This window comes from Microcebus murinus, chromosome 19 (genome assembly GCF_040939455.1).
Source record: "Microcebus murinus isolate Inina chromosome 19, M.murinus_Inina_mat1.0, whole genome shotgun sequence".
Classification (NCBI taxonomy): Eukaryota; Metazoa; Chordata; class Mammalia; order Primates; family Cheirogaleidae; genus Microcebus; species Microcebus murinus.
Window position 1 is genome coordinate 9,899,073 of NC_134122.1, and position 15,356 is coordinate 9,914,428.

The window sequence follows — 15,356 nt, forward strand, 5'->3', positions numbered from 1 at the left end:
TAGCTACCAACCAATTTGAGAATTAAGAGATTCTTACCTAACAATCCAGATTTGCAGCTTCCCTTTAAAAGCAGGAATTGCCGGCACCGGCCCCTGAGGTGTGGAGTTTGCCACCCCAGGCCACTGCAGTGTGGGATGGGCTTTGGGCGTTTGCTTTGCTCCTGGTCTTTCTCTGCACTTGCTCCAGGGAGGGGTGCAAATGCCTCTCCACCTTCTCTTCCTTGGCTGGCTCTGAAGGCCACCTCTTCCTCCAGACACGTCCAAGCCAGAGGAAACCTCCTCGGGGACGTGATGCTGGCTGAGCAGAGTGGAAGGCACTTGGTCCTTATCTTCTTTGAGCCTCATCTAGGCAGCGTTGCTGGGGTTAGACATAATATTCGCAAGCGCCTCCATTCAGTTCCTGGCGTTCCGCGCACGTCGGCTGGCATTAACATTCCGTCCCCGTTACGCTCTTGTGCCTGCTGAGCCATGTCAGCCTGTGCCATCAGCAGTGGAGGATTTGCACTGATTGTAGAGGCTGCAGTCATGACAGTCAGAGATGGTCCCACGTGATGATGCCACTGCTGCTGCTAAGATCTCTGAGGGTCTCTCAGGTCACCCAGACCCCCAGTGACCATCACAGATAGGACAGACTGTGGAAAGATTTGGGGCATGGTGAGGGCACTCACTTGTTGACCACAAGCGAGTGGCAGTGTGCGTGCCGTCTGTCAGCCCAGCGATCCCGAGCTCGTCCAGGGCTGCACGCTGGGGAGCCCCAGCGAAGACTGGAACATGAAGTATCTGAGAGCGGCCTGAGTCACAAGGTGGAATTCCTCAGCTCAGTCTTGGCATCTGCAATTATCAGACTTGGGAACTTTTTCAGGGCAGAACCCAAGATGCTGCCCGGGTCTTTGGGCCCCACGGAGGGAAGTCCTGGGAGTACAGGTGTGGGCCAGAAAAGGCTCTGTCTCTCCTTTTCGCTTTTCCTCTTCAGACCTCAGGTACAACAAAGCGAGTGATGCTGTTTGCCAGCTCCTGCCACACTGTCCCCGCTGGCCACTCTGCAGCCCTGTATGTATCCTCTCTCGCCCCACCAGCCGCCTGTTCTCTGCTCTGCCACCACCAGCTGCTCCAGCGGCTCTGGCACGGATCTGAAAATTTGTATGTTTCCTCCCAGAATAGGTCGCACCGTTGTGTGCATTTCCAGTTTGCTCACGTGGCGTGCTGCTGGGGCCCTCGTTCTGGGCTTTTCTCAGCATCACATCGAGGCTGCGGCGTGTGGCTGTGCACACCTGCGCGTTGCTTCTGTTACTGTTGGTTGTGTTTCTCGGTTCCCCCAGACGGGCCCCGGGTGGCTTCTTACTCCCCACCACTTCCAAACGACGCTTTGAGAAATCTCCCTTTATACTGCACTTATGGTCCAGTGTGAGGACTTCTCTGGCATAGATACTTGGAGTGGGATTACTGGGTCACGCAGTGTACTATATTTAATTTGACCGAATATCGTTAGCTAACTCAAAAATATAGTAGTTTTAAAAGCATAAGGAACCTGAATCGTGCTTGCTTCTGGAAAGCAAATTCCTTGTGTTGAGTGTCTGTCATGTTCCGGGCCAGCTCTGGTTTTGCTCCACAGGCATTGTCTCATTTGGCCACACAATAATCCTCAGAGACGGACGTTCTTAGTGTCACCTTTGCACAGGTGACGAAATTGAGATCCGGGCAGGTGGAGTACTTTGTTCAGTTTCTTTGGCCGCTAGCCCTGGCCGCAGTAGATTTGTGGACAGTATTTTAGATTGTCAAGCCTCTAATTAGATCTCGGGCCTTAAATCGGTGGTTCTATGTGGCCTGCGCTTTGTGTTTTATTTGATTCATGTGGTCTTTAAATTTTTAAAAAATAATTTTCAATATTTTAAAATCTGAGATTTAACATAAAAATCTCGGCGACCAGGCAGGAGTGGCCCCACTTCCCCACAAGGCAGCAGCTGCCAGGAATAAAGCAGTGGCTGCCCCTTCCCAGCCGGCCCTGTCCACACGGGCCGCTTCGCTGTCTGCTACCCACCCGCCCCTGCCGCTGCTAGACTTTGCCAGTCCTGGAAGAGATGTGTTTGTACCTGGGCAGTGTCTTTTTTTCCCTCTGAGTTACTCCCATTAAGCATGAGCCAGCCTTTCCTCTGCCTTTGCCCAGCCCCAGCCGTCCAGCCTGCGGTTCCCCCCAGCTGCAAAGTTGGAAACAGTGAAAAATAGGCTTCAGCGGCAACGAGCCTGCTGCTCTCCTACCGGGGGATCATTTGCCGTGTCCTGCCGAGGCCCAGCCTGTGCCAGGCACCGTGACGGGAAGAGGAGGCATTGCAGGCAGGCTCCTGACCCCGGGGAGACAGGCCACCGCATCCAGCCCATCTCGAACAAAGGAACTCTCCCACAGACGGGGCTCTGCTGATACACATAAAGGCGCACATTCATCCAATCACAAATATTTATCGCTGCAGCAAGAGGAAAGTTTTTAGAACAGTGGCATTTGGTTCACCCTGTGTGAACTGCAGGACTAGTTTGTTTTTCATTTCTGTTTTTAGCAAAGCCTAAGTCTCCTGCCGTCGTGAGTGCATTGGTCCCGAGAGAAGGACAGCATCATGCTTGAAAGCTCAGGTGCTGCACTCAGACAGGTGTGGTTCTGCCGCTCAGCCGGGTCACCGTGGAGAAGGCACTTCGTCACTTGGAGCCTCAGTTTCCTTATGTGCTAAAGGCAGACGTTCGTGTCTGCTTTATAAAGGTGTCGAGGAATATGTCAAGATGATGCAGGTGAACGCTTCAGGGCACCTGGCACACAATAGGCTTGCAATGACGGGTCTTCCTGTTGTCATTACAGGAAGCATGTGGGAGGAGGGTGTAAGTGGCCCTCCAGGCCCGTGTGGAGCTTCTGTTCCTGCTCTGAAACAGACACACTTTCTGTCTCATGTTCGCAGTGAAGGTTTGATGTGGGTACATTTGGTTATAGATGGGGTGGGGGTGGTAGTCAGGATTTATTTTCTTTCTCACAGTTGGCACAATCCAGTGACACCATGTGAGTGCTGCTGTATGGTCTCCAAGCTCTTTCCAGGGTGTCCCCTCCTTGAGCTGCCCAGCCTTGGGGGCTGTGGTCTGTCTTCCGAGACTTCACTGTAGGATCGGGCTGGGCCCGGGGTCTGCGGCTGTCCTGTGGGACTGAAGGACTTGGGGTTGTGTGTTGCAGGTGGGCCAGGAAACCACGGACAGTGTTGGGCAGGGCAGGGAAAAGATCTGGCCGCTTATCAGTGGCTCAGAGCGCTCACGCAGGGTGTCCGCCTTGCACTGGGCGCTGCGGATGGATACGGCCGTGAGTGAGGCGCCGCAGGACCTTGCGGCCATGGGAGAGTTAGGTGTGGCCGGACTGCAGTTGGTCCAGGCCCCGAGTGCAGTGAGCAGCGGCTTTGCCTAGGGGAATTGGGGAGGCGTTTACATACACTGGACACTGGAGATTGAGGTTGGGGTAGGAGCATCTCCCCGGGATGTGGAGGTACCCAGGGCAGGGAGCCCAGCCCAGGCGAGGGGGTGACACTGGAGAGGCGGGCAGGAGCCCACAACAAAGGGCCATGAGCTGTGCTTGGGAACCGGACATGGATCCTGAAGGCACTAGGGCGCCACCGAGGGTTTCTCTGCAGGAAATGAGTGTGGTCGGATCTTGGATGTGACCTGCCCCAGGGACCTGAAGTGCCTATTGCCCAGTCACTCGTAGCGTTCACTGCGGAGGGCCCGGGGATTTTATCCTTGGGGTCAATCCTCATAGGCCAGGCCCTTCTCATCCTCGGGGACCCAGAAGCAGCGCTCGGGGGGGCAGCGTGGCCTGTGGGTGAGACGTGAGCTCTGGCGCCTGGCTGCCCGGTTTGAGTCCTGGCTCCATGACTTTACTCCAGTGTAACTCTCTGTGCCTCAGTTTCCTCAGCTATGGAGTGGGGATGGTAATTCCAGTCTCGTAGAGTGGCGCCTGTACTCGGCACCAGAGCCCACGCGTTCCTCTCCCTTCCCTGCGTGCGGCGACCCCCAGTGCTGTGCCTCCGGCCTCTCTCGCCCCCTCTCGGAACCAACCCTGTGCCCCGTTGCTGGGCTCAGTCTGCACCTGGCGCCGTCCCCGTCACTGACAGGAGCCACCCGACTCCCTTGGCCCTTCCCGCCCACACCCCGCTGAGGCACGTCGTCCCTCCTGTCACGTCTGCTGACATCCTCCCATCCCTGGAGACCAGGGTCACAGTGCCTCCCGCCTCCCGGACACTCTTCCACACGGCCCAGCTAGGAGCGGCTCCACCCTCCACGTCAGGAGCGCTTCTTGCTTCCTGCCGCCCTGTCTTGGTAGTGACCCACATGTCTGTTGTCCTCCATGGCCCGTGACCTGGCACTGTGACCGTCCTCTCATATCAGGGGCCCCCGCCCAGCACGCCAGCCTCCTGCAGCCTGGTACTGAGACTGACGGGCTCGTCGGCTGCGGCCCCGGGAGGGCAGCTGCCGCGCTCCCCTCCAGCACGCGCTCAGCACAGGCCCCGGGACAGGCCGCGCCCAGTGGACGTGTGGGCGGGTGGATGGAATCCCCTGGACTGTGGTGCCTAATGGAAGCTGGGAGGTGTGACTGCTTGGTAGACCGTGAGTGCCTTTGAGCAAGAACGAGGTGCTTTTCATCTCTGCTAACAGGGCCTGGCACAGACAGGGTGTCAAATAAATGTTTACATGGATAACTGAATAATGTCCCCTGGGCTCAGGAAGTGTCCAGGGAGGGAAGGGAGGAGATAAAGGACGAGCTCCACAGCGCGGGGCCTGTTTCTTATCTTTCTCTATCCTGCCCAGCCGGTGAGCGGTGGTGCAGTGGAGTGGCGGGGGTGGAGCAGTCGACGGGACCTTGCTTCCCTCGTCCCTTCGGGAGGGGCAGTGGCTCCGGCCTCTGGGTTGGTGGACTTCTCAGAGGCTCACATTATGTATCCGTGAACCCGCCCGTCCTCTCTGCTGGGTCTAAGCTCCTGAGGGCGGGGACACGTGTGTTCACAGCATACATCCCGTCAAGGCACCGTGCATGCCATGCATAGTCACTGTGTGAGCCATGTGGACACCAGCGCAGGTAACATGAGCGCCTGTGACCAGCATGCGGCATAAATCTGTGACTCGGTGGCTCACTACTACGCATTAATTTCCCCTGCAGATCAGGTGGGGGCCTCCCAGCTGGGGGCAGGGTCTCACCGAGGATGCCTCAGAGACACATCCCCCCTACCCCTTCCAATAAAGCCCTCATCCTCTCCCCCTCCTTCATCCACACCCAGTGCGCTCCAGCTCAGGAGCCTCTAGGAAACAGCTTGTTAAACAAGTTAAAGGACTTGTTTAGAATCTCTCCGCCAGGTCCCCCAGCCAGCTGCTTGGCCCAGATGTGAACACCAGGCCCTTCCTCGTGCACACTGGAGGCCGTTCCCGATGTAAAGAGTAGGAGGACGGTTTCCTCTCTACGTTTGCAATGGTATTATCTCCTTGGAGCTAATCAAGTGAGGCTGCTCCATGCAGCTCTGCTAAAAGCTCTGAATCAGAAGCTTTAACAGGCTCGCTGATGATTGGAAGCCACAGCTAGAGGCCGAATCACGCCCGACTATTCCTTGCTCTCGGATGTCTCCATCGAGAGTTTTTAAACTGGCAATAACAGGAATTTTTCTCCTCAGTTTCCCAATTAGCCGCTGCATAATGGGCTCCCTGGAAACAACTGCTCAGGCTAGGCATCGTGCGCCCAGCGCTCCGCCGGCTTTACAGCAGGGTTCACGGGTTCGCGTGCACGTGCAGCGCAGCGCGGCGCATTCCCGGTGTCCCGGGATGGCAGCCCTGGGCCTGCGGTCTAGGTTAGCTGCGTCCACGCCTCCCAGCTGGCTAACGCTTCAGAGAGGAAAGGCAGATTTTCAATGCTGCAGGGACAAAATAGAGTAGCTTTTTAAAACTGAAGCATCAGAAGTTTTTTTCAGTCTCATAGAAGGAAGAGCTGATTGTTGTCTCTTGCTTAAAATGCCTGTGGCCCCTAGGGGTAGAGTGCGTGTCCTCCAGCCTGGCCTCCCAGGTCTGTCCCAGCTCCCCCCACCCCCATCTACCTCTGTGCCTGAGTCCTGTGGTCCCCCCGAGCTGTGGCCTTGGCCTCTCTAGGCTCATTCCTGCTGAGCACAGATGAAACTGCGCGTGATGCAGAGGTGAGCTCAGCCCAGCGTCTGGCGGAGGAAGTGCTTGGTGGATGTTGATAGTAACGACTATTCCCACTGCTGCTGCAGCTACCGTTACCGCTCCTGCCGTCCTGTAATTAGTACATCACACGGGCCTCTGAGAAGGCTCCCGGGACCCCCATTCCCAATAAGGCCCCTCCGTCCCCTGCACAGTAGGCCTGGTGTCCCTTTATCAAGTGCAACTCAAGCTTTATCACACTGTTTCATAATGACCGATTTGCACGTCCTTTCTAACCAACCGTGAGCTCCCGGGGGCAGGATCCAGGTCTTATTTGTCTTTTGCTCATGGTGCCTGCTCCCAGTGGGCACCAGAAAACGCCTGAATGAATGAATGAACTGATATGTGATGGGAGACCTGAATGAGTGAATGAATGATTCCTGTTGGCCTGTCCATTCCTTTCCCTTCACCTCCTGGCCACCAGCCTGGTGGGCCGTGCCACCAGCATCTCCTCCCTGGGTGACCACAGCAGTCTCCTCACTGGTCTCTCTGCTTCCAGTGTGGCCTTCCTCTCATTCGCCAGGTCCCACCTCTGAAGGCACCTCCTCCCAGGTGCCTTCCTGCCCTCAACCGCCCTGGCCGAGTCGTAGCTGCCGCAGCACTTGCCATTATGTATTTGTGAACCCACCTGTCCTCTCTGCTGGGTCTAAGCTCCTGAGGGCGGGGACACGTGTGATCACAGCATACATCCTATCAAGGCACCGTGCATGCCATGCATAGCCACTGCGTGAGCCATGTGGGCACCAGCACAGGTAACATGAGCGTCTGTGACCATCATGCGGCATAAATCTGTGACTCGGTGGCTCACTACTACGTGTTAATTTCCGCTGCAGATGAGGCGGCTCTCTCTCCTTTCTCTGCACTCCCAGAGTGAGGGGTGGGGATTGTGAGGTATTTTCTCTTTGTGTCCAGCGTGGGCGCGGTTTGTGCACCCCCATGACCTCCCGTTAACCTGAAGCCACCCTGGGGCGTGGGCAAGGCATGCTGGGAAGCCTGGTCTGTCTTGTGCCCGGAAAGAAGAGATGGGTTTGGTGAGCGGCCTCATCCGGTGGGCGCAGGGCAGAGTCCCACAGCCAGGAGACCTTTGCTGGCGTCCTTGGGAGCCTGGTCCCAGTCCTGGACTGCAGTTGCCACTGGCGAGTTGTGAGATCAGCTGGCGCTGAGGCAGCCGCCCCTCGACTGGGCATAAGCTGCGTGCTCCTCCCGAAGGACCGGACCTTCTGCTTACTTTATAAAATGCCTCCCTGTTCTAAGATAAAAACAAAAAGGAGCCGTGGGAATGCAGAGCCGCCTCTGTCCGTGCAGGGTCTCACACAGAGCGCGGCTCCCGGGGAGGGTCCCGTTGGAGAAGGCGCACTTGCCAGGAACGGCCCAGGAGACGGGATGTCGGAACAGGCGGAGGGCAGAGGCCTGAGCTCGTGTTAGGAGCCATGCCTTGTCGTCTCGTTCAAGACATTCCATCCTCTTTGAAACAGCTACTCTTAATTCGATGATATCTTTATCTTCTTGAAGCTCAAAATAAAATTAACCTTTTCTAGAGGGGAAAAAAACACTCCCATTAGAATAGTCCTGAGTGTTCTTTTTTAAAGCGAGGCCTAGCTCCCAGTGCTCACTATTAATAGTCCTAACACACAATTGACGGCGGTGTTATGATAGGAGCACCACACAGGATGGCAGCAGGGCCACAGGCGGCGAGGACTCATTAAGCGGCCACCAGGGGAGTCTGGCAGGCTTCGTGCGCTGGGCTCGCCTCCAGTGCCGTCGCTGCTAATCTGCGTTTTGGCTGCGACCCCAGGAGCCCAACCAGGAAACTCACGAATACCTCGTGCCCCGTTAAGAGCTGGGCGCTGCTGGGTGGGGCAGGCCCCTGCGTGGACACTGGTCTCCCCCTGGAAGCCCCGTGTGACAAATGGGGCCTCTGAAGGCCCCGTTTCCTTCCTCACTCTTACTCCCTGGTCTTCTGCTCTCTGACACCCCACCAGGGTCTTTGTTATCTCCTGTCTGGACTTGGCAACAGCCCCCAGACCACTCTCTCTGGCGGCCTGCCTTGCTCCCCTAGATTCACCCCCAACATTTAATACTTCTTTCAACAAACAGTTATTGAACCTCTCGAGATCTCCAGGCACTGTGTTAGGCTCTAGAGATGGAGGGGTGAACCGGAGAGATCAGGTCCCTGCCTTTGTGGAGTGACAGTCTAGCAGGGGAGTGGGGAAGTGAGAGGCACACAGTGAGGAACAGTCCCATCCCAGGAAGTGCTGAGTGCTTTGAAGAATAGAGAGAGGAGACTGGGCTGGCGAGGGCCTGGGCCCAGCTGGCACATCCCGGGAGGCCTCCCGGAGGTGGTGGCACAGGAGCCGAGACCTGAATAGCAAGGCATTCTGGACCACGGGAACAGCCCAAACAAAGACGGAGGACATCCGGGGACTGTGTGCTGGACACGAGAAGAAACTCAGGGGTGCTGGGTGCTGACAGTGTTGGGGGTGGGCAGGCTGGGGAGAGGGTGACGTGGAAGGAGGTCGGCAAGGCATGCCGAGCCACACAGCTGAGGTTCCTGTGAGCCAGGGTGGGGGTGGCAGAGGGAGCTCTGGGCAGCTGTTGGAGAAGTCCAAGTAGCAGAGTGTCACGATAGGCTTCTGAAAGGTCCCTGCCTGAGGCTGCCGGTAGCCTGTCGCCCCCACCACGGTCTTTCTAAACACTTGTTGGGTCGGACCTCCTGCTCGCCCCTCCCACCACTGCCTTCCCTGGTCTGCCTTCCCCGGTCTCGCTCCCTCCCACCGCTGCCTTCCCTGGTCCGCACAGCTGTGCGTGGTCGGACTCCTGCTGACACCGCAGTCTGCTGCGTCTGGAACCGCCTCACCCGGCCACACGGGCTGCCTTCTCCCGCAGGCCAGCTCCTTCTGCCTGCGAGTTTCTTTCTGGCATTGCTCCACTTGGCATGCCCTTCCCCTGCGCTGAGGGCTCCCACCTGGTGGACGGATGTTGGTCCTCTGGGACTTGGCCGAAGCGGCACCTTCAGGGGTTGCTGTCCTCGAGCGAAACCCCCTCTCCAGCCCTCACGCAGACTTAGACACCCGCCTCTGCCAGCTTCCCGGAGCACCTGCCCCTGCCCGTCCCCACCCCCTCCACACATATGCACTCCTGGAGGAGGAGCCCAGCTGAGCATCCCTGAGTCATCAGCGCCCGTCTCGGAGCCCGGCGGGCCGTGCCGGCTACCAGATGCTTAGCCAGGTTACCACAAACAAGTTAGACACTACCTTATGGACATTTTACAGGTGAGAATCTGAGGTTTGGGGCGATTTAGCCACATGCCCACAGAACTGTCAGTGAAACTGCCAGGCTCTCTGATAGCCTCGGGGAACATCATCTTGTGATGTGAATTGGGTGCAGCACGGGCTCTTAAATGGGTTTGTAGGGCCTGGGCCAGCCGCACTGTCTGTGCAAGTGGTGTGATGTAGGGCTCGTGAGCTCTCAGGCCCCTGGAGGCTGGACAGGGGTGGGGCAGAGGGGAGCAGGCTGGCAGAACCGCGGCCCTGTACAGCCGGCTGGCCAGGGCACTGATAGCTTGGCGCCTATCTGCTGGCAGGACTTGCTTGTTTTTAAAGGGAAGCCAGAAATCTGGATTTTATGCAGAAATCTTAATGTTTTTAAGCATTGCTCAGGCCATACACAACATCCCTGTGAGTCCCTTCGGTCCATGGATCTCTGTTAGTGGCTTGTGGTGAAAATGGTGGGATTATCTTCACCAAAAGGTCCGAACCCAGTGGCCCCTCACGGGGGTCCCATCTGAACAGTGCGGTATCTCACCTGCTAGGGAATGGCTGGCTCCATTCAAGGGTCGCTACGGCCCCTCTTCAAACATTCCTGAAACAGCAGACACATTAGAAAACTTAAGCATTTAAATATGGGCTAGGTATTAGATGACATGAACAAATTATCATTAATTTCGTTGCATATCATTAATTTCATTGGGTGATAATGGCATTGTGGTTAAATAGGAAGATGTCCTTAGTTTTTTGGAAATATACATTGAAGTATTTAAGGAGTAAAATATAACTAATTTATTGTTTATTTCAAAATATTAAGGGGGTACAAATGTTTTAGGTTACGTGGGTTGCTTCTGTAATGCTTGAGTCCTGGCTGTAGGTGTGCCCGTCACCCAAATAGTATTGACTGTACCCATTAGGTTTTTGCCCCTCCCCTCTGCCCCCTTCCTGCTGGTTGATTTCCACTGGGTTTTACTTCCCTCTGTGCACCTATGTGCTCATCGATTACTTCCAGTTTAATAGTGAGTACACGTGTGTGTTTGTACATTCTTGAGATACTTCACTTCGGAGAATGTTCTCCAGTTCCATCCAGATTATTGCAAAAGGCATTAATTCATCTTTGTTTATGGCTGAGTAGTACTCCATGGTGTACATATACCATGTTTTATTAATCCACTCATGAACTGATGGGCACTTGGGTTGATTTCACATGTAATTTACTTTGAAACACCTCAGCAAAAAGGGAAAAATGATGAAGCTGATGTGGAAGAGGGTTATGATTTTATTAGATGAAATGTTATGGAGATTCGTTATAATTTGCTCTGCTTTTTGTCATATTTAAAATTTTTCATAATAAAAAAGTAAAAAAAAAAACCAAACACAACAACCATGGTTGCAGGAGAGAATCTAGCGCCCCATGAATTGTTCTGACATCTTCTCTGTCCCTCAGGTCACCTTCTACCAAGTCACACGCAGTGATTCAGGTGAGGTCTCTGCACCTCTGGGAGCAGAATGAGACCTGAGGGAAACAGGGTCGGGGCAGAGGATGGGAGAGAGGCAGCCCCCCAGCCCCTGGCACCTGGGGGACAGGTGTCCTTCTCTTCACACAGAAAATGGCTCATGCCACAGCCCACCCAGCAGTGGGACGTGTGTGGACGGAAGCCTGGGTTGGAGGAAGCTATAAAAGTTGAAGGCTGTTGTCCGTGTAGTGGGGCTGTAGTTGTTCACTGGTTGAAGACCTGGGACCCTGCCCAGCTGCCTCCTAGTTTCAGGCCCTTGGGCAGGTTCCTCGCCGGTCACCAGCCTGGCAGGTGCCGTGAGGATGCAGCGCCAGGAAAGCTCTGAGCACTTAACATAAGTGGAGACCTGACGAATGTCGTTGCTTATTCTGAGTGAGTCAGGTAGAAATTGCTGGGATGCCAAGTTCAGATTGCTGCCATGTTTAATTTTCATAGAGCAGGGCCTGGCTTAGGTTTCCAGGGACCAGCTATGGTGAGGAATGAGCACTTGGAAAGGATTGGGGGTTCCTGCAGGTAATAACCCCTGTCTCTGCCTTGGGGACCTGGGCAAGAGGAGACGCTGGCCGAGCAGTGATGGATGGAGGGACTCAAGGATGCAATCCTCTGGCCTTTGTTCTGGGCCGCCCTCACCTTCCTTGGGCTCTGTAGCTCAGCCCTGCCCCACGTGCAGCTTGAGGGGCCATCTCCGCTCTCTCCTTGTTGCTTTAGAGTGTTTGAACATCCCCTTCCAAAAAAAGAAAAATCTTCGCAAGTTCTCCCAGGGCTGATTAGCTCCTTTCTTGTCTTCCTGCAGCAGAGCCTCTCAAGCTGTCCTTGAGGGTTTCTTGTGCAGATTGGAACTAGGCTTGATTAGCTCTGTTCGGCACTAACCTGGCATATTAACCACCTTCTCAAGGAAGAGTGTCTAATTGCTTCACGATGGCTTAAAGCGTGGAGATCACAGAGCAGAACTGGCATTGAGACCGGGCAAGCAGAGCAGGAGCGGCTCAGCGTGGGCTATGGGACCCTCGGCTCCCCTGGCTTGTTTTCACTTGTTTCCACGCATCCTGCCTCCCACCAGGCTGTGTGGGACTCTCGCCACTGGCCCAGGACCACGCTGATGGTGGCGTTGGAGTGGTCGTGGCAATGTTTGGGTGCCGCCATCCCTCTGGAGGAAGGTGCCCCACTGAGGCTGCTCACTGGGGGGGCTCTGGACAAGAAGACCTTGCCGTGACTTTGGAGTGACCCCCAAGAATCCCTGCTGGCAGCAGGTGTCCCATAGCTCTTTCTCCTCCTAGCTGGTGCTCAGAGGAGGCTTGCCAGAGAAAACATAGGATGCACAGTGAAATGTGAATTTCAGATAAAGTACCGATAAGTTCTTAGTGTAAGTGTCTCCCAAATACTGCATGGAGAGGTTTTGTTTGTATGGGACATACTTTTTGTAAAAATGTCGTTCAATGTTTATCTTAAGTTCAGATTTCATGAGACATCCTGTATTTTCATTTGCTGAACCTGCCAGCCTTGGCTTAGAGACACACCACTTTAGAAAAGAGCCTTCCTTCCACGCCCTGCGCCTTGGCGGGGCTTTGTGGGAGCTCTTCATCAAGGACCAGGGCAGGCATTGGGTGGGTTTCCTGGGTGCTGCAGATCGTGACTGAGCCCCTGCCTTGGGCTGGCTCTGTGCCGGTGCAGGGGCAGCAGAGACGAGAGCCCCACCTGATCTGGGGGGCCTCCTGGACACAGCGCCCAGCCCTGCCCAGTTCTTCATTTGAAGGCCGCAGTTTCTTCATTTGTTATACCTGATTCGTCAGAGCACGTTTCTCCCGTGTTCTTGTGGGGTTGAGATGACCCTGCTCCTCCACTGCCCTCTCTGCTCTTCATTTCTTCACCCTGCTCGGCCTTCGGTCCAGCAAGAGCAGCACCTGCCCAGAGAGGACCCTTCCCCACCCCCACACTGCCCAGGGTGTCTTTGTCCTAAGCGTGGAGGTGTGCACGCAGGACCGGCTGTAGAGTCTGTGGGACCCCTTGCTCCAAAATTATTGAGAATGTTCAGGTGGGGACAGCAGATTATCACACCGTCCAAGTGCAGACCCTCTGACGTGGCACAAGCTGCATGTGTGTAAAGTGGCTTCTGCCCGCAAAGGCCAGGCAGACCTGGAGAGGGTGGGGTGGGGTCAGGGGGTGGGGAGGAGGGCCTGGAGCACAGAGCCCTGAGCACCAAGAGGAGACTGCCCAGACCTGGGCACCTTTGCCTCCCCTCTGCGGCCACCCTGTGCAGCCCCCGCCTCGTGTGGCCCTGGTGTGCCAGGTGGGAATTGTTTGTTAGTAAAATCTCTTTCTTAACCAGTAGCAACGCATTCATGTTTTAGGTTATTCCTGTGAAGGCAAAATTAAGCACGTGCTCTGGAGAGCGGCATCTATTACGATTAATATTTACACAGTGACCAGTGTGGTCACTGGGTTTATCTGCGTCTCCCTCACTGGCCTGTGATCCCCACAAGGGCCACAGCAGTGACAATTCGTGTTCATTGTTATGTCCCTGGCCCCTGACACCATGCTAGGCGCGTCGCAGGCGCCCCAGAAATAATGACCACACTTGCGTGGGACACGCTGTGTGTAGTTTTCGGACCTGCTTTCCCCCCAATAACTAACATCAGGAGCGTCTGTCTTGTTGCCGAACGTGATGCTGCGTGCGAAGCCTTGGAGACCATTTGCACGTGGTCCTCCCTCAGTGCGGCGTCAGCTCTCCGGATGGGGGTGCATGGGCATCGCGTACGCTGTGGGGTCGTTTCTGAACAGGTGAGGCGAGCACACCTGAGCGCAGATGTTCTGTCTGTTTTCTCAGGATGCCAAGTTTGTGGAGGAACGAAGAAAGCAGCTCCAGAATTACCTGCGCAGTATCATGAACAAAGTCATCCAGATGGTCCCCGAGTTCGCCGCCAGCCCCAAGAAAGAGACTCTGATCCAGCTGATGCCCTTCTTTGTGTGAGTACACCCGGGCCGTGCTCCGCCAGGCCGCCTGCCGCTGCTTTCTTTGTCTCCCTGGAAGTTTGGGGCCCAACGTGGCTCTCGCCGCCGCAGTGCCCTAGACCCCGGGGGCCCCAGGTGCGTTTCAGGAGCTGTTAGAGGTGCCGAAGTGGAGGCCCGGTCTCCGCACTTTGAGTTTCTCAAGGCTCACGAGAGAGCAGGTCTGCAAACGAGCGTTGTTGATTAGAGGTTTGGGAAAAAATTCCGGGCTCTGCGCTGCTATACTTTCGTGCACTTTGATCAAAGTAAAGGTTCGCTCTCTGTACAGCTCACAGGTGTTCCGAAACTAGAATGATCTGTGTCGGTGTTTCTCACACTTGGGCAATGAACCCAAGGTAAAATTCTCACAGACTCCCACCAGCGTGGACTTAAATTATTTTGGCATTAATATTACTTAAATGTGAACAAACTTAAAAGCAGGTCTAACTTCCTTGCCTTTGTATCTCTTCTAAAAGTAAAAAATGTTTAAAGGTGTTTATATTTCATGAAGCGCTTATAAAATCATTACAATTCAAAATTTTCAGTCAACATAATGGATGCTGCTGCTTTTCTGAAACCAAGTCTTTGCTCAAGATGGTGGGTGGTGTCTTCTTTCGCACTCGCCACGTGCCACTCCAGTGTCTGGGTGCCGACTCCACCCACCCCGCTGCTCTCTGCTCCCACTGCTGGGAACCGTGTATTTATGTAGCAGCACGGTGGGGCCTGTGGCTGCCACTGTGGTGTCGCTGCCCCAGCACTGGTGAGTCCACTCTGCTCTAGTCTCTTCTCAGCTGGAGACACATTTACATCTTTGGGATTAGCGGAACCAAGATGACAAAGCACTACTTAGTCTTTATATGAGTCTCCAGATGATATGTAATGTAATTATGCTATTTCTAAAATATCGTCATCGTAATAGAGATACAAAATGTGAAACTTCATGGAGGTAACCTGTGGGTTTTTCAAGAATGGGTTGGGATTCCTCATTCAAGAAGTCCTGGTCTGGGTCTATGTGATTTATTGGGATAAAAAAAAAAAATAACGTTTCCCGTCACTGTAGCTCTTTAATATGGCACGGGGCAGGTTTGGGGATGTGCCTCATTCCAGCGGTGATGCTGGGACTCAAAACTGGGGGCTCGTTTCTGCTTCTCCCTGTCGGGGTGCGCTCAGCATTTCCAAGTCGAACTTGCAACCAGGCAGACATGGGCGGCTGCCTCATTCCCTGATTAGGTCCTTGAAATTGTAGCCAGGGTGGTTGCTTAGGGTTTTCTGATTGTTTTAGGACTTTCGTGAGAAGATGTCGTCGTATCGTGCTGCCTGTGATAAAAGATGCCCTTTTTTTCCTGAGCAAAAGACATTCCCTGGA

At 54.8% G+C, this 15,356-nt stretch overlaps 1 protein-coding gene across 1 annotated transcript in view; it reads left to right on the forward strand.

Annotated features, from left to right (window-relative positions):
* Positions 1 to 15,356, forward strand: part of SNX29 (sorting nexin 29) — a 448,301-nt gene that overhangs the window by 404,265 nt on the left and 28,680 nt on the right. Inside the window, exon 20 of the mRNA XM_020281338.2 lies at positions 13,830 to 13,969. Within this exon, the coding sequence (XP_020136927.2) occupies positions 13,830 to 13,969 (140 nt within the window). The remainder of the gene's footprint in view (positions 1 to 13,829; positions 13,970 to 15,356) is intronic.